The sequence below is a fragment of the Excalfactoria chinensis genome, chromosome Z, assembly GCF_039878825.1.
Source record: "Excalfactoria chinensis isolate bCotChi1 chromosome Z, bCotChi1.hap2, whole genome shotgun sequence".
NCBI lineage: Eukaryota > Metazoa > Chordata > Aves > Galliformes > Phasianidae > Excalfactoria > Excalfactoria chinensis.
Genome location: NC_092857.1, coordinates 30810523 through 30829546, shown reverse-complemented (window position 1 = coordinate 30829546; position 19024 = coordinate 30810523). Strand labels below are relative to the sequence as shown.

Sequence of the window (19024 nt, the reverse complement as noted above, 5' to 3'; positions counted from 1 at the left end):
CCTCTGCTCTACCAGTCACAGAACTAGACCAAACCAGCCCATAAATTGTTGACAAGTATCTAAAGGGGACCTACAGGAAAGGTGGGGAACTCTTCATCAGAAAGTGTAGTGACAAAACAAGGATATGTGTTACAGATTAGAAGAGGATGGATTTAAGATTAGACATCAGGAAAAAAAATCTTCACTATTTGGATGGTGAGGCACTGGAATACGTTGCTTAGAGAAGCTGTGCATGCCTCATTCTTTATGGTGCTCAAGGACAGGTAGGATGGAGCTTTGGGCATCCTGGTCTCCAAAGGAAGTCCCAGCCCTCTGCAGGGCAGCTGGATCTAGGTTATCTTTAAGGTTCTCAAGCCATTCTATGAATCTACACCCCAAGGCAAGATAGGCCAGTGAGAACATGCTTACACTTTACTAGGAATCTTAGAGTTGCTCAAGTTCAGCCCAGTCAAAAGAAGTCTCATAAAGAACAGAAATTTAAAATAAATAAATAAATAAATAAATATTGACAAAGGCTATAGGACAGAAGGCCTCATTTGTGTCCAAGACAGATAAGGTCACATGTGAACACTGAAGAGCTATAGAAGGCTTCAAATGGTGAAGAAAACAAGCAGAAAATTACAAACAGCAAAATAACTGAGAAGCAGCTTCATAACTACCTTCCTTCTTCGGCAGAAATTGCAGAGGAAAAGTAAAAAACTGGGGAATTTCAAACAATTCAAACAGTCTGCTAAGTACAGTTTCTTTCACCATCAGAAAAAAACTAATACACTGACAGATGGAAAAACAGAATCTGCAAAATCTTTTATCCCTGTTTTTGCCCTTCATTCCCCTTATCATCAAACGAACTTAGTCTGTTGGTGAGGAGGGATCAGGGTGAGTGCAGTGTGATTCCTCCAGTGGCAGAAGCCCCTATGGAGTCCTACTTCCCAGGCCCTGCCAGGAGATCAGTACTTTGGCCCCAGCCTTACACCATTCCTGCTTCTCTTCTCCTATTTCATCCAGGTCCCTTGCCTATCTCTCTCCTCCTGCTCTGGCACTTTTTGTTTGTTTGTTTGCTTCCTCTTGCAATTTACCACCTTTTCTGATCTATGTTTCCTGAGGTGCCACAGGCTCACTGGTGGGCACACTGTCACAGTGGGTGGGTGGGTTCACATGCTGTGGGCCAACTACAACAGATGCCCTCCTGCAAGATTCAGCCATGGCCTACCACCCACTGCCACCTACACAACAGAGCTGACAACAAACACATCTCTTTCTAGATCACAGGATATTACAAAATGAGATTTTAAGTATGTTTAAGTGTAGAAACACCTACTACTCACACCTAAATCCGAACAGACTCAAGACTGGCATGTAAACTAGCAAAATGAGCATCTGAAGATAATCTCCTTTAAGTAAGAAAACAACAGGTCAGGCTTGAAATTCCCCAAGAATGTTTTGCTATGTCTGTTATTCACCAAAAGTTTGGTTTTCTAATAATCTCAGAAACACCTGGCACTTTTAAGCATTTCTAAGTTTCCAAGACTCCTACAGAGACTTGGAAGACAAGCTCTATGTGAGCAGCACTCCAAACTCTTCATTGAAAAAAAAAAAAAAAATCAAAGGTTCAAAATGAAATACACCTCCTCTACTATATAACAAGATATTATATTTACTAAGGTAACTGGAAATTGACCTCTAAGTGAGGTAAAACTGAGAACTTTAACATACACTGTTGATAACAATCAGGGAAATATGAGTTTCTAGATATAAAACTAGAAGGAAAAAAATGTCTACATAAAGATCTGCCACTTACTACTGTAGTATTTCCAAAGAATAGAGTAACTTTGCAACACACATGTTCCATTTCCTATAAAAAAGGTGAAGCAAGGAAGACGAATGGTAACTAGAAAAGAAACAATGATGAAAACATGACGTTTTTGAAGAAATGAAATAGAAAATAAATGCTTGAAAAATAAGTTTTTGGAAATAGTACAAACAAATGAACAGGAATAGATTTTGTTTTTTCAAAGTGAAGGAAACACTACTATCCAGAGTGGGCTAAACGTTGATTAACCATGATTAAATTCTGTACAAGGACAGCTGTTAAAGTTGGAACAACAGAATGCATGGAGGGAAAAGGAAAAAAAAAATTAAAAAAAAATGATAGGCTTAAGAGTTTAATTTTAATTCATGAATGAGCCAGCAAGCGTAAGAGTTTACAAAAACAGACGGCTAAGAGATGGAATGGAAGAAATATACAAAAAAATACAGAAATAAGTGAGAAACTTAACTAGCCTACTGGAACTCAGTTCTCTTCTTAACCTTGAACACTTTACCATTTTTCACCACTCACTGTTTTGAAACTTACCTTGCAGCTCTGCAAGCTTGCTTCTTGCATCACTTAACTTTTCTTCTGCAGTACGTATTCTCAAACGGGCATCTTTTTTGGCAACTGCCAATGCATACTCCAGACTCTGTCGAATTGCCTCTCCTTTCTCAAATTCAGATCGCAGTTTGACAATCTGGATTTCATAATCACGCAGCTACAAAATACATTTGTTTCAGAAAACTGGAAGAAACGCTCTCTTGGAGAAGTAGCACATTACAGGACTACATCTAAGGAATATTTTAGAAAGCTTCAACTGCATTTGCAGCTACTTACTCATTGTACTTGAACTTAAAGTCTACCCTTGTAAAAGACAAAATTTGTGTAAATGAGTACTGATTATTCCTGTTGTTTTATATAGCCATACTATTCATATTCCAAAACTATTCTACCATAAGAAAATAACAGTTGTAATATTATCATCTTCCTGTACCCAAAAAGCAAAAACTGCAGCAACCAGAACATTCTGTTCAACTGGCAAATTTATATTAATTTTCTCCAAATTTAACACTCGAAAGACCGTCTAGTATCTATCATGACTATCAGAGATCTAATAACTAACAGGCATGCATACAACCAAAGTTTAGTCCAATGTAATTACTCAGTAGTCAAGCAGAATGCAGCTACATTTAATAAATTAAGAATGAAAAATCCTTTAAAAAGTAATTTCATCTAGATTAAGGCATGCAATCCAGTCATCGCTACTAAAACCTGTGTCTGGAAAATAAAATACAAGTTATTCCATGAACATGGAAAGTAAATACAGATTTCTTCAGAACTACAGAGTTTAACAATACTGGTTGTAGCTAACTTGAACACTTCTGTTGTCTGTAAACATCTTGCACAAAACAGTGGCCTCGATAGTTCATCTGCTTGAAAAGTAATCCAACTTTGTGGTTGTAGTACATTGTACTGCACATGAATTTTGTTGCACACACTAAGTTTACTCTCAATGTAAAAGCTTACTCTTCAAATCTAGATGACTTCTGGGACCCATTTCTACAGAACAAACCCACTGCCAATGGGACAGAGAGAAAAGAATGCAGCACAAGACCAACTTTCTGCGGGAGAGATAGTCTCCTAATTTGCATGCAGACTCCAATAATGAATGGATGTAAATAGCAAGTTCAATCGAATGACTGCATTTAGCACCAAAGAAGAATGGGTAACTGCACCAACCACCCCTAGCGAACTCCTAAGTGTAGAACTGCTATCCAGAGAGGTAATTCCTCTACAGAAGCACAGTCTAAAGCAGTGCATCATCTGTCATACTGGTTTAGCAAGAGTGGTAAGTATTCCAATAGCAAAAAGTCCACATTAGTGGTACAGCTGTACTCAATGCCCCTCTTCACTTAGGTATATGAGTCCAAAAAAACGGACACTCAAAATAGATTAACTAATTCTTAATACTTCAATACTAATTTGTCACAACATCATGAGGAAAAATCGTTGTTGTTATCTTCATCATTCTAAATGTCTCCCTATATATGGAGTCTTCATTAAAGAGCACTGAGTTTTTGACAAATGCCACAGTATTCGTGCTTTTGCAATAAATTATGCAAAATTATAAATCTGAACTAAGATAAGACATTGCAAGACCATTAAAAGATAACCCATCTGGATGTGATACAAACACAGAAAACTGCTGTACTACACCTATGAACTCTGCAGAATTAAAATGATGCCCTAATGTCCTGGTGGGAAAAAAAAGAAAAAAAAAAAAAAAACACCACATTAAACTAAATCCTTTCATCAGGATAAATTCAAGCTATGATTTCTATCTATTTGTGCTATTGGACAATTCTATCTAACAGGATACTGGCAGAGGCAAGATCTTTCCCTGCAGCTAATGTGTAGATTGCTAATAATCTAAGCCACTCCAAAGACAGCAGAGCTGCTATCAGACCCTATGAATAGGTGTAAGAAGTCTGTACTGTGACATCTTTGATATTGCTTTTCTTTTTTGGCTAATGACAGCATTTTTGACAGACCATGTAAGAAGATAATCTTAATGATTTGAATCTTAATCATAATGAACACTTACACTACATATAGGAGTAAAATAAAATAGAACAAAAAAAACAACTTACTTCTTGATTGTGTTTAATGATTATGTCTACTTTTTCTTCTTTGGCTTGACAGAGTTTCCTTTTCAGATCTTCAGCAACATCTAACTCTGACGCACTGCTATTTTGTAGGGACTGTGACCCACTCTTCATACTACATAAGCTGCAAAGTATGAACATTTCCAAAATACATGAATAGTACTTATAAATTTTAACACACCCTTCTTTGTATGACTAGATTCTGAGGAAAAAAAATGCAAAACATTCACTGCTGTAAAATGATGCCATGTATTTGTTACCCAACTATTGCTCTCTGAAAAAACAGTTACATGCAACTGCTCAGGCAAGACATGGGATGTAGCTGTAAGCTTTCAGCCAAGAGATAAACTGGTAGGATTTCCTAAAGCTGATGTTAAAATAATCATTATTTTATTATTTTTCATTTTCTTATTTCAGTTCAATAAACTTTCAGGACAACTTCAATACATCATTACATCCCCCCTTTGTCTCCTGCAGTAAGGTTCTTTAAATAAATAAATAAATAATAATTAATTAATTACTATCTCATGACCATCTCTGTCATAGAACAAATGCAGACCTTTGGAACCAAAATAATCTTCAAATGTTTTTCAAATATGTATATGTTTACTTTACATATATAAGCAATTGATTACAAACAACACAAATTAAAGGCCCACTCCTTCAAAATGACCAGCTCATTCATCTCATTTAGAATCCCATCTAAAAATGAGACTACAACAAATAGGATAAGTCTTTATGGACCATAGATAACATTAACATAATAAAAACAAGCACATACACGAAGACTGGAAATTTAGCATACAAATGAATACTTAATTAGCTTGCCTGAAAATCTCAGATGCAACTTCCGTAAATTCAAGTCAGTCATATTTTACATTATTTCAAGTTTTAAAAGTCATTTTTTGCCTGCACATATATAAAAAGATTGACAATAATAACTAACTGCTCTACATGAAAGTACAAGTCAAGATCACTAAGAAACAGCCCAAAGAAACATGACTGAGTAAAGCACAAAATAGTCATTGTTTCAAATAGACTTAAAAACAGTAGAATCCTTTATCTTTGTCTAACGAGTCCTAAATATTAATTATGGAAGTAATAGAATTTATTACTATTTAGCTACTTGATGGTTAGGGCTTGAGGACTTTTTTTGTTTATTTAACAAAGAGTCTACATTTTTACACAGAGGCACCAACTAGACTATTTTCTATGAGTAAGAACCCTATGTGTTAATACATGCAGCTAAAATTTTTTCCAAGGACAAGAATGCTATGAAAGCCAGGGAATGTAACATAACTTTTTCACTATTACCTTTAAAGACATCACTAAAAAGAGGATGAAATTTTATTTTTTAGCAATGGTGCGAAGTTATTTTATCATACAATTAAAAAGTGTATTTCCACTTTGTATATCAATACAAAGTATATAAAATACATAAATACTTAAGTATATTAAATCTATTTCCACTTTAAAACAAGACAATTTTAATGTCAACAGTTCACAAGGCTGGTTTGGCCTGGTTCTGTGAGTAGTGGGGGGGGTGACCCACAGACCCACACCCTGGGAAAGGGAGAAAGGTAGAGAGATGAGCCTAACAAAAAACAAAACAAAACAAAAACAGAAAAAAAAAAAAAAAAAAAAGGCAACAACCTAACAATCTGAGAAGGAGAAAGAAGCTAATTTATTAGATATTAGAATGCAAGATAACACACTATAATACAACATGATATTATTAGAATTGAAGCTAATAAATCAAATAAAATGAGAGGCAGCATCCAAAGACCAAAGGCCTTACTCTAATGTTGGGGCAGGCCAAGACAGCTGGGAGCAGAGATGAGTTGGGGAGGGCAAGTGATCTACAAACAGTTTTTATCTTTCCCTATGAGTGGAAACAGTAACAGAACACTGAACAGTCCTCTTGGGTATGCAGTTGCTCTTCTCTTTTGGGACAGCTACCCCAACCTGGCTCATTAACTCCCAGTGAGCTACCTGATGTTATGATGTGGAATACTGATAACCAAACATCAAAACCATAACACCTATGAGCCCAAAATAATTGTGTGTTACCAATAATTGTTCCACATGCTACCATTTCTTTAACGTATTTTCTATGTTTAATAAATGTAGGAGATCAGGACCATTAAAATCTGTACGTATTGAAAGAAAATGCCAGGCATGTTACTAGCTTTCAGGTACCACGGTAGAAACAACTATTGCTATTTTAAACGACTCTTAGTTATGCCAGCCAGATGGGGTGGTAAATCAAGCAGGAAACAGAAGAGATCTCAACGTTGGGTGCTTCCAGATGCTGTGTAGGAGCTTGTTTGTGGATATCATATAAATATCTAGTCTTCTTTGCAACCCCTTCCCCAAAGTCATAAAGAAGATAGAAGAAAGAATGGTGGATAATCTTATTCAGAGATAGAACAAGGACCAGCCTCAACAAAATACAGCTATAAAAAGGCCATATGTCAAAGTTAGCAAAGCATAGGTTAGAGAGGGGAAAAAAACACCCATGATCTACAATGACTCTTTGTCCACTCCCCCTAGACTTCAAAACAACAGCAACTAAGGGAATGGTTAACAATATCCTTAAGATTCATGGCTGGGGAGGGCAGGAGCTATGGTTTGCACAGGTGTTATTTTGCTTCTTAAAACCTGCTAATTATGTATTAATTGACCAGGGGAGTAAATAAAAACCACAATGGAGAAAACTATGAAATAAGTCTGCCACAGCTCACAATGCCATTAATGAAAAATTAATAACATAAAGCTGGAAACACTGTGTTTGTTCTCAGTATAAAATCAAAGTGAATCAGCTGCTTTTAAAAAAATAAGATTGTTAAAATTAATAACTTTATTATTCTGTCTGCTCAAATCTTTGCAATTACAGCAGAGGCCGGCCTTCAGAAATCTCATTTCCATGATATTTTATTCAGCCTCCACAGTATCACCAGCACATGCAGTATTTTGCAGACATTTTTGCGACACCTGTTAGCAAAGGGCCACACAGATAATTAAGGGCCTGCAAGATCCCCTGTACAAGAAAAGGAAATGAGACCTGAGACTGTTCAGCCTAGAAAAGAGAAGGCTGAGAAGTGATCTCAGCACTGTGTGGGGAAGTCACGCCAATGGGGGTGGACTCAAGGAAGAACTTCTTTACCGTGAAAGTGACAAAGCACTGACAGCTGCCCAGAGCGGCTGCGGAGTCTCCCTCTCTGGAGACACTCTAGTCCTGTCTGGACATTTTCCCATGTGACCTGCTGTAAGAAACTGCTGTAGGGAACTTTTAGCAGAGGTGGGGCTGGACACAGATCTCAAGAGGACCTTTCCAACCTCTACAATTAAGTAAGATTCTTCCTTCCTTATTTACACGAAGTGCAAAAATGTTACAATATAAAGCTGAGGGAAGCTCAAATCAAAGACAAAAATCACACAAAGTCCCTGTGAAGCGTTACAGTACATATGATTTGCAATCTAACAAGAATTCAGAGAAGGCTTTTTATTTCTATTGTCTTATGTTAATAGTTAATTAATAACTGCTTCTGAACAAAAACCCATGCATTTTATCAACTGCAACTTTTATCAAAGATACTGCCTTTAGAAGTATTCTGAAGTTTCTTAGCAACAGAAGTGAAACAACTTTAGAGTTCTACACTGTAAAGTGCCCCTCTAACTCCAAAGCTTTAAGCTCTCACACACTCACCAAGCCTGATAGTTATAGTGGACAAAGAACATGACAGAAAAAGGCTATCTTTCCTTTTGCATTTAGCAGAAAGTGTACAGATATTTTAACAGGGAGAATTTGTCTCATGTTCCACCTATCAACGCAGTCCTCAGATTTCCCCTACCCAAGGGAGTGGTCTGCAGCCTGACTGCCTAACTCAAGTTTATATCCAAGGACTTTTGTTCTTCCTGACTGTATGTGAGCATGACTTAAACCTGACCTCTACAACCTCAGCTAACACAGAATCATTGTGGCATTCCACATCAGCTTCCCTAACAGGAGACAGGAACTCCCTTACTACATGTCTTCTGCAATCACATAAGAATTTTTGTACATCAGATGGTCACTACACAACTCTTTAGACAAATAAACCTCTTCATGTGATGACTACAATGACACGATACAGCTTTAATGCATCATACCTGCTTCTTCTTCATTCTGACTTACACAGCCTCAGGGATCTACAAGTTAATCACAGAAAGCCGAACCACAGTACTAGCCTAAGACACAGAAGTAAAACTCACCGTTTAGTTTCACAGTCAACATGGCTGACCGGGGGAGACAAATTCATTATTTCAATCATGTAGCTTTTTCCTATGAGCTCTGTGGAACGAACACCATCTTCAACAGTAAATGTGCTAAGTTGAGAAGCTTCAAAGTTCACTCTTTTCCATGAAATAAAGACATTAAAACCTGTAACACAGAGACATAATTTAGTTCACTTGGTGACATAATTTATCAAAACAAACGCTTTAATGAACAGCAGCACTACTGCAGCACCACCTGAACGATTACCATCGGCTGTAATTTGACAACTGTTTTATTCAGCAAACATCTGCACTGTTAGTCCTCTGAGCCTGAATGGTTTAGATTAATATATATATATATATGTTGTAGAAGATCTGCTGTCAGTTTTCACAGGAGATGCTAACATCTGCATGTATATTTACTTCAGGTTGAGTAGTAAAGTCATAATTTATGAGTTTTTTCATAAGGCGAGCAAACAGGACGAACACACCACAATTAGCACTCAGGTTAACACGGCAACGAACTCTGCTCTTCAGCTCCACAGCATAAGGGCGGCTCAGTGCCGCACCGCTCCGGACGCTGCCTGTACCGCCCTGTAGTTTAAGGCACTCCTCTGTGGCTGCCCACGCCGAGCAGCACGCAGCGTTTCCCTGCTGACACGCGTGTCCGTACCACAGCTCCAACACAGTATGGCCGACAGACCCTCACCGCGACGGGCTCAAAGACAAGAAATGCCACAAGCGACAGTTCGGCCGAACGCGACGGCCACGCGAGGAGCCCCGGGAGCGTGACCGCCGCCCGCTTCTCCCTCCTGCCTCCAGGTCGGCCGCCGCCAAGCTGAACGCCAGCCCGGAGCAGCGCCCCACCGCCGAGGAGCCCTACTTCGCCGTACCCGATCCGGCCCGTCCCGTCCCGTCCTATCTCATCTGGTACCCTCGCACCTCACTCCAGGCCAGGGCCGCTGGGCCGTTAGAGCCCGGCAAGAACGCAGAACGCCGCCCACCCCGGCCCGCCCCGCACGAGCGCCGGGCTTCTCCGATTGCCGCTTCCTGCTGCGGCTCCGCCCGCCTATGGAACCAAGTGCGTGGGAACGCAGGGCCCGGGCAACGCCGGCGCAAGGCGGGAGGACGCCGCGCATGCGCGCTCCGGAGCGCTGTTCCCGCCGCGGGCTCGCGCCGCTGCCGCCCTCGGGCGAGTCAGGCGGTGTGTGCGCGGTGCTCGCGGCAGTCGGACGTGAAATGGCAAAGCAGCGCATATCTAAAGCACCTTCCTAACTCCTTGCTATCGAAGTCTTAATGTATACCCGCTTACAAGTTTACGCTGGTAGCAAGGAATTGGAAAGGTGCGGAACTTACTGAGCTCCAGTGAATGCCTGTTGCCCCTGGTTCTGTCTCTAAAAAAGTCAGCTTCCAGCCTCCCAAAACCCTTTGGATATTTGTGTGTGTTGATAAGATCTACTCTTGGTCTTCTCCAGAGTCTTAGAATTACATAATCATTAAAGTTGAAGAGCAGCTGAAGATCACCTAGCCCAACCATCAACCCACAGTCACCACTAAACCATATTACTGGGTGCTGATACAGGTTGCAGCTTGATAAGACTCTTAATGGATAACCTTGTCATTTGTTTAGATAATGGGAAGGATCTGCATATTGGACAGATACAGGAGGTTCATGAGACTTTGTATAAACTAAGGTTCTCTTAGTCCTTGCATGGAATATGTACGTACCTCTGGGAAAGTATCTAAATGTTTGTAAACTGATGACTTTTTTTAACCTTTCCTTTTTTAACATCTCCCAACTTGGCATCAACTGGCTGAAGGTACACTCAGTCTCCTCATTTGTATTGTCAATGAAGATATTAAACAGGACTGGCCCCTGTACTAACCCCTTAGGATCACCACTAGAGACTAGTTGCCAGCTGGATTTATCTCAGTTCATCACCACTCCCTGGGCCCAGCCATGCAGCCAGTTTTTCACCAGTGGAGGGTACACCTGTCCAAGCCATGAGCTGCCAGCTTCTCCAGGACAATGCAATAGGACACAGTCAGAGGAGGTTGAACAGACTCATGTCTCTCAGCATTTCCTCAGAAGGTGAATGATCTGGGACCCTGATCATCTTTGTAGCCCTTTGCTGGACTCTCGTCAGTAGCTCCCTGTCTTGTCTGGGAGACAGTACTCCCAGTGTGGCCTCACCAGAGCAGAATACAGAACAAATCACTGAAGAGGCTACATAAATCAGTGGATAGGTGATAGAATGGTCTCCCTCAATCTGCTGGCCACATTCTTTTAGATGCACTGCAAGATACCGCTGTCTTGGCCACCAGAGCAAACTGATCACTCACGGTTAACCTGTGTCCACCAGGTCAACTAGGTCCTCCACAAAACTCCTCATCATGACATTCTAGAAAACTACCAGATTGGTCAAGTATGACTTCTTGGTGTGTACAGGATGACTACTCCTGATAATTCTATTTTCTTCCACTTGGTTGGAGGTGGCATCTGAAATAAATTGTTCCATTGCTTTCCCAGGGATGGAAGTGAGGCTGGCTGGCCTATAGTTTCCCAGGTCCTTCTTCTTTCTCTTTTAGAAGACTGGAGTGACACCGGCTTTCCTCCAGTCCTTAGGCACCTTTCCTGTTCCCTGTGACCTTTCAGAGATGATAGTGGCACCACTCCATCACTTCTGCCTGTGCCATCAGTATGTATGAGTGCATCCCATCAGGGCCCATGGATTCGTATGCATCCAGTTTGCCTAGATAATCTCTGATTAGATCTTCCTACACTAATTCTTCCTTTCCTCTTGCTCACTCTCTTATCTCCAGAGTCTGGGATTCCTGAGGGGCAGTCTTAGCAGTAAATACTGAAGAAGAAAAGTCTTCAGTAGCTCCACCTTATTGGAATCCTGCATTACCAGGGCACTCACCTCATTCAGCAGCAGGCCCACATTTTCCCTACTCTCTATTTTGACCTCCCGTACCAGATTTAATTCCACATGGACTGAAGCCTTCCTTGTTGCATCCCAGAAAGTCCTGGCAGCACTCCTATATTCCTTCCAAGTCAGAAGATTCTCTTTCCACAGTCCATAAACTACCTTATTCCACAGTTATGGTTTAGAATATGTCACTGAAGAGACTACATAGACCAATGGATAGGACACAGAATGGGCTTATATACACAGCTTCATTAAAACTCTTATGTAAGGGATTACATCATTTTACTGTAGTCTATGTTAATCTTAAGTACCAGTGAAGATATCCATGAAGATGAGCTGTACAATGTGCCAGCCAGCTCTGCAGAGCTGTATGGGTGCCATGTTTCTTCAATACTGGAAACACAGGAGTGATCAATCCCATCACTTGTACCGTGTGCTCTCTTAGTGCTATAGAGAGCTGTGCTGCAATATCTATTCTAAAGATCTGGGTTATATTTTGTCTGATAGCCCAGTCTCCAGGTTTAGTGTGACCGTTTAAAGTGGATGCAACAGCTAGAAGAGAGCAGAATCAAGACTTAATCTTTCTTTAACTCAGTCTGTTGGATCTAAGTGCTTGAAATTCTGGAAAAAGGAGGAGAATAAATACGCTAATATAGTTTTGACCTTAGCAGAACAGGGAGCAACAACTTGTTTCACCTTCAGGCCGGATGACAGCCTGCTACTTTGCAAAGCTGCAAACCGACACCTGCAGGAAATCACTTGGAAACAATGTTTTAAACAGAAGATTCAAACTAGAAGCTCAAGATGCAACTGTTCACAAGAATTGTTTTTCACCTCTGAAGTTCGTTCATAGCTTGCTATAATTTATCACCAACAGGTGTACCAACCTCTTACTTTAACATCGGTATGGTAGGCTACTGTCCTCCAATACAGTATCTTCATTGCAAAATACACATATTTTGTTATTGTAAGTTGTTCTGAACAATTTGTCTGAAGTCTTCTGTTTACTCAACACATTAGTCTGTATTTGAAGTTTAGCTTCAGTCTATGTACTTAACGATGTACTAATGAGCCTAATCACTGGCAAAATATCATTGAAACTTTTTATTTCTCTCTTAACACTGTATTCATTTTCTTTACTTGTTTAAAATGCAGTAGTCTCAGTAGTCTCTTTTGAGGAACACCCTACTAATAGATGAAGCCAGAATCACAGAATCCTAGGGTTTGGGGGGGACCTCTGGAGATCATCTAGTCCACCCCTGCTAAAGCAGGTTCCCTGGACAGGTTTTGTATATCTCCAGAGGATGAGACTCTGCACAGCTTGTTTCAGTGTTCTGTCACCCTCTGAGCAAAGAAGTTCTTTCCCATGTTCAAGTCATCTTGAGTTGCTTTTTAATTAGGAAAAATCAAAATATTTTCAGCAGCCCATCTGTCGTCTGAAATCAAATCACTGAATTAAATACACAGAGGAAGGCTTCTGATTCCTCAGAATCGACATATTCAAAAGACCACTTCCAAAGGCTTAGAAAATTGGAATATCTAAAACAGATTCCAAAAGCATTGCCTGAAAACTAAGATATGAACTTGTTTACTTTGATCTGGAAGATGAACATAATTATATGACTAAACAGAGCAACAATTTCTGCAGATTGTCAGTTCCTGCATAGTAAAATGCTAATATATGCACTTATTTTTTCTTCAGTAGCCAACACTTTATAACTTAGGAAAAAATAATAAACTTTAACTACAGATGAAATATGAACCAGTCAAAGCCCCAAACCAAATAATTCTCTGCCTACCAAGGCAGATGCAATCTTGTGTCTGTTTGTACCTTCAGCTAAACAACACCAGATGTGCAGCCTACCCTGTTTGTAAACAGCTGCTGCCCAAATGATCATCTATTTTTCCAGAAGAGAAGAGTGATATGCAGAAATCAAACCCTATAGCCCTAGAGATATTGAACAGATACGTTTGTTGCAGCAGTGTGTATATGCTGGATCCAAGGGGGGTCACTCTTCCTAAATTGCACACCACAGGGCAAAAGCTCGGTACAATATAGGCAGAATTAATACATAATTATTTTCCCAGAACTTGTGTACCTATTCATTACATTTCTGAGAACCCTTAGCATACGGTCCCTTCCCGATGAAGGGTCATTGTCTTCCTTGCGAAGGCTCTTAGCCTTCCTTGCTGTAAATTGCTGACCCTGTGGGAGGGGTAGCTCCCAAAACAGTTCTAACTTGCCTTGTGGACATCTTATCACTTACTCAGTAAACATCCTCAAGCTCAAAACATTTATCTTTATGTCCTCCACGCCATCCCCACACTGTCCTAAACCCAGCTTGTTGCCATCCCTATTCTTTTAGCAGCCTCCGCATATTTGCTTCTGTAAACTATCTTTACCCTTCGTTTCTGTGAACCCTCTTTTACTCTTCACGGAGAGTTTCCCCATTAGGTATGTTGATTGCCTTCTCTTTTCTGATAAATTCTTGTCCAGCTCTCTGTGGGAACTTTGTATTTATGTCAGAGGTACAAGAAAATTAACCAAATTTGACTCCTATAAGACACTGGAACACTGAAGTTTCTATCTGTTCAGCTGAGTAGGAGTGAAGTTTTGCCATTAACATTTATAACTGGCCTTTCTGAATATAATAGGACAGCTTAGAACACAGCAGGACTTCCTCAGTAGCAACTGCAGTTGTTGTTTTCTGGGGGGTCTGAATTGAGTTTCAGCAACAAAACTAGAAGCAGGATGACAGCTCTTCTCAAGAGGACTCCCCCTCCTGCTCCAGCGTGATGGGACAGAGCCAGCAGCAACCTACTCTGTACAACTGTGCCTCAGGCCTTGTGTTGAGGGTGGCTGCTCCAGCACAAAATGGTCATGTCTGCCAGTGTCGGAGAATGTAATCATGAAAAGACTGAAAAGTCACGGCATGTGCTACCTGCTCCATGCAGCCCATCAGCACCAACGTGCTGAACTGTGACTTGCTGAGTGTGACCACAAGGTAGAGTCAGACCCACATGTGAGCTGACAGGCCTCATAACTCTGAACAGAGAAGGGCCAAACCCGACTAGACCGATAGTGAGGAAGAAGCTATTTAATAAGCTGACTCAACGGTGGCTGAAACGATGTGAGAGGACTGTTTGATGCTAACAGGTAAACAAGCCGGGTGAGGCAGGAGAAGGCTGCAGGTGCACCGGAGAGATCCAGCAGTCCCGGGCCTGACAAGTGAGGGCTGCGAACCGTCAGGGAGCAGCGCGCTGTGATGGGTTTGCACGGTGACAAACAAACAGAAAAGGCGTTTCTGGGACAACCACGTTTCCAGACAAGGACGGCGATAATTAACTGCTTCTCACTTGTAAATGGGCGCAATTATCGGCCGGGCAGAGCCCGTGGACGAGTCAGTGGATGCTAAGCAAAGGTCCGTGAGTCTGGGCGCTGCAGGGCAAGGTGCCGCGGCCGCTGGAGGAGCACGACCTTATCACCCACCCCCTCCATCCCTTCCCGCCACTACAACCGCAGGACCGCACGGCCGTTCCCTCCTCCCCCGCCCGGCAGAGCCGCGGCGGCCCCGCCTCCAGCGAGCGCAGGAACGAGCCACTCGCGGCGCTGAGGAGGGGGGTGGGGGCGGTACAGAGCGGGCCTGCCGACTCCCTCCTCTCCCCGAGCGCGCGGACGGCGATCTCCTCGCGCCTGCCCCCACCGCCTCCGCGGCGGGCGGACACGAGCTCAGCAGCCGCCCCCTGGCCGGGCCGCGCGGTGCCCGCCCCCCGCCGTGCAGGTGGTACTTCCGCGCCGGGCGGGAGGAAAAGGAGCGCGGCGGCGCCGGCTGCAGGCGGAGGTGGGCTGCGGGGCGGTCGTCAGTGTAGGGTGGGGAGCGAGGCGCTAGAGCGCTGCGAACGAGGGGCAGAGCCTGGCCTGCGCCCGCTTCAGCGGCTGCGCGCCTTCGCCGGGGTCGGGCGGTGCGGCCGTGTGGCGGGAGCCGTGAGTGCGGGGACCGCATCTGCGCGTGGCCCGCGCGGCGTCGGTGCCCCGGGCGGCCGAGCGGCGTTTACGGCCGTTGGTCTCGGCGCGGGGACTCCGCGAGCGCGGTGCCGCTTCCCGCCCTCCGTATCCCCCCGCGGTGTGTTTGTGTCGGCAGCGGGGCCTCGGGCGGAGCTCCCTCCCCGCGGCCCGGTCCCTGCTCGCGGCGAGGCAACAGGCGGGCCTGCACGGCGGTGAGACAACATGAGCCGAGATTTTAAACCCGGGGACCTCATCTTTGCCAAGATGAAAGGTTATCCGCATTGGCCGGCCAGGGTAAGTCCCCCTCGTACCCCTCTCCCGCAGAGGAAGCTCCCCTCCCCCCACGCCCCCCCACACTTCCCCACACCTCTCCTTCTAGTCCCGCCGTCCCCGCGCTGCGCTGCCGGGGCACCTGCGGGGAGCTTTGCCGCTGTGTGCTCCCGCCCACCCGCTGTGCGGTGCCCCGGGGTGAGCTGACTTCCACTCGCGCTGCAGGCCCCGGGCTCGCCCTGTGATGCCTCTCTGTAGCAAGCACCAGTTGTCCTAATTTGAGTAACTTTACTTTCCAAGTGTAGGCTGCTGTACAGTAGCATAACAATCTCTGGAGTTGGGGAAGGACCTAATTATGCAGAACTGATGTTTCCAAATAACGGCTTATTTATTTATTATTATTATTTTTTAACAGAAGAAGAATACCGAGTTGTGGCAGGGTTCCTCTTTAGTGCTGAAGTCAGGTATTTCTGTAGCTTTTCTTCTAAGAGAAACTGAATTTAAGTGCAGAGTTGTCTGGTCCTTTCTCTCCTCGCCCCTGCCATGGCAAGTCCTGTGGCTGCTCCAGGGCATGCTAGTGGGTATGAACTTGTAAATGAGGCTAATTATGAAGCATTTAGCCAAGGTGCTTCATTAAGAATTTGTTTGTGACTGTTTTCTTGGACAAGTTATCAGCTTAGCTTACAGGTAGGTAGTGTTGCTGTGCATTATGCTGAAGGAGAGATTGTTTTTTGGATGCATTGCAGCCTTTACTTGTACCCAGCTCATCATGTCTCTCCTTAAAAGAAGCTTAAAAAAAATAAAAAAAAAATAGGGAAAGTGTTGCTGTGAGATGAGAAGTGTTGTCACTTATTGTTTACATGCTGCCCTCAAGACCTACTTTACTTCTATGCAGCATTGTTTCTTTTTTTTTTCCCCTAATACTTAGTGTTTTTTAGTATTTCCTCTTAGACTGTTACTAACTGTTGCTTGAGTTTAATTGTAGTTTGTATTTACCTTAGGTTGATGAAGTTCCTGATGGAGCAGTAAAACCTCCAACCAATAAGATGCCTATTTTCTTCTTTGGCACCCACGAGACGTAAGTCCTTTATACTTAAGGGCCCTGTTTCTTTCATTGGTTCATATCTTTCATTAGTTCGTGTTTCATTCAGCAGCAACTTAAATGACTTATCTAAACATTGTGTATTGTAAAACTGCAGTGATCAGTGATGTATCATCTCCTAACTTTATCTCTTTTCACAAGCTGTGTTACTTTCATGTTTGCTTGAGCTGTTCAGGGGAATGGTAGACTGTAACTATAACATGTACTTTTTCCTTTTCTGTTGAGAAACAAATCCTACCCAAAGTGGTATGACTAAGTTTTTCTTTCTTCGATAATGAAATTTAATTACAGTTCTGTATATACTCAGAAATTGTTGAAAATCTGTTCTGAAAGAAAGTGGAATAACACTGACAACAGTGAAGCAGGTAAAACTTGAAGGAGAAGCAAATTTCTCTACGCTGGTTTTCAGCTTTTGTGTTTGTTTGTTTTTCCCCAGAGGAATTTGGGGTTTAAATTGGTTTATAAGATCTTGTGGAAAAAATAGTATATCCTGAGTTGGAAGGGACTTACAAGGATCATCAGCTCCAACTCCTGGCTCCACACAGAACCATCCAAAACTCAGACCTTATGACTGAGAGTGTAGTGCAGATGCTTCTTGAATTCTGGCAGCTCAGTACTGTGACCGCTTCCCTGGGAGCTTGTTCCAGTGCTTAATCAGTCCCTGGTGAAGAACCTTTCACTAATATCAACCTCACCCTTCTCTGTTGTAGCTTCATGCCATTCCTTCAGGTTCTTTTGATGATCACCAGACAGAAGGGATCAGCACATGCTCATCTGTTCCTCTTCTGAGGAGCTGTAGGCCATCATGAGGCCTCCTCTGGGCCGAACAAATAGAGTCTTCAACTGTTCCTCATGCTTCTTCTCCCCTAAACCCTTCACCATCTTCTTAGTCCACCTTTGGACTAAGTCATTCCTGTACTGTGGTGCTCAAAACTTCACACAATACTCAAGTTGAGGCAGCACCGCTGCAGTGTAGAGTGGAATTATTTGTTGGTGGTGCTTCCAACAGTAATAGCATTTTGCAGTCACACATTTGTTTTGAGGGGACTGCAGTCCACTGCTAAGTTCTCTTGAGGCTCTGCTCTGTTGAGGAAGGGTTCCTGGAAACCTGGTTCAAGTATGCAGTGTTTCAGTACTGTCCCTTGACTTAATTAGACTCTTATTTTAATGGTAAATTTAGGCAATATGGTAGGTAATCTTTATTAATTCTTTTTCCCAGATGCATTTGTATTTAAAAATACAATATTGTATAGTTTATCTTTCTTAGCGATGCGTGTGGTTCTGGGTTGATGTTGTACTTACAAAAGTTGTTTCTAAGTTAACAGACCTAGATTGAAAAGTTGTTTGAAAGTTTTTTCACCTAGATTGAGTGTAAAGGAGAAAGAGTTCATTGTCTGAAGTTTTAGAAATATCATAGTATCATAGTATTGTGCGAGTTGGAAGGGACCTTAGAGATCATCGAGTCCAACTCCCGGGATTCGAGCCCTGTGTGTAGCAGAGCGGCACTTCTACCCCCTGCTCCACAGGGGGGATTCGAACCCGGGCCCCCTGGTGTTGCAGACGGGAATTCTACCGCTGCGCCACCGGGGCACACAATATAAATATAAATACCTCTGCAGATTTTGAGAAGCATCATGGTACCTTTTAATTTTCAGTTAGGTTTCCTGCTTGGCTTTGGGATTTTTTGCTAATTTACACGGGCAAATTTAGATGCCTGTTCACTCATCCTTAACAAGATAAAGTTTTACTACAGCCTAATATTCATTGGGCTGTATGGTCTGGGGCAGTTACACATGCAACCTGCAAAGTTCAAAAACATCCTTTACTTTGCAACGTACTAGCTGTATTGTCTTGTTTATTTAAAAAAAAATTATGTAATTTATGTGGTGCTCCTCAGAGTGGTAACAGATGAACCTCAAGCTTTTTAATCATACTTAATGTTGCTTGCAGCAGAAAACCTGTGAGTAACAATGGGAAGAA

At 42.5% G+C, this 19024-nt stretch overlaps 2 protein-coding genes across 4 annotated transcripts in view; one reads left to right on the top strand and one right to left on the bottom strand.

The window, feature by feature from the left end:
* The window catches only part of CCDC171 (coiled-coil domain containing 171), a 159500-nt gene extending 149628 nt beyond the window's left edge, over window positions 1-9872 (bottom strand). Inside the window, exons 1-4 of the mRNA XM_072359639.1 lie at window positions 9668-9872; window positions 8731-8899; window positions 4462-4600; window positions 2354-2528 (exon numbers count right to left, since the gene is read on the bottom strand). Coding sequence (XP_072215740.1) covers window positions 2354-2528; window positions 4462-4600; window positions 8731-8899; window positions 9668-9872 — 688 coding nt within the window. The remainder of the gene's footprint in view (window positions 1-2353; window positions 2529-4461; window positions 4601-8730; window positions 8900-9667) is intronic.
* Window positions 9873-15375: 5503 nt separating this feature from the next.
* Window positions 15376-19024, top strand: part of PSIP1 (PC4 and SRSF1 interacting protein 1) — a 36972-nt gene continuing 33323 nt past the window's right edge. For 2 of the 3 annotated variants that reach the window (XM_072359692.1, XM_072359690.1), the window contains exons 1-3: window positions 15376-15508; window positions 15809-15966; window positions 16944-17020. In XM_072359692.1, coding sequence (XP_072215793.1) covers window positions 15895-15966; window positions 16944-17020 — 149 coding nt within the window. In that variant the 5' untranslated portion in view covers window positions 15376-15508; window positions 15809-15894. Of the gene's footprint in view, window positions 15509-15753; window positions 15967-16943; window positions 17021-19024 lie in introns of those variants that run through there. The other variant, XM_072359691.1, reaches the window with a different exon arrangement.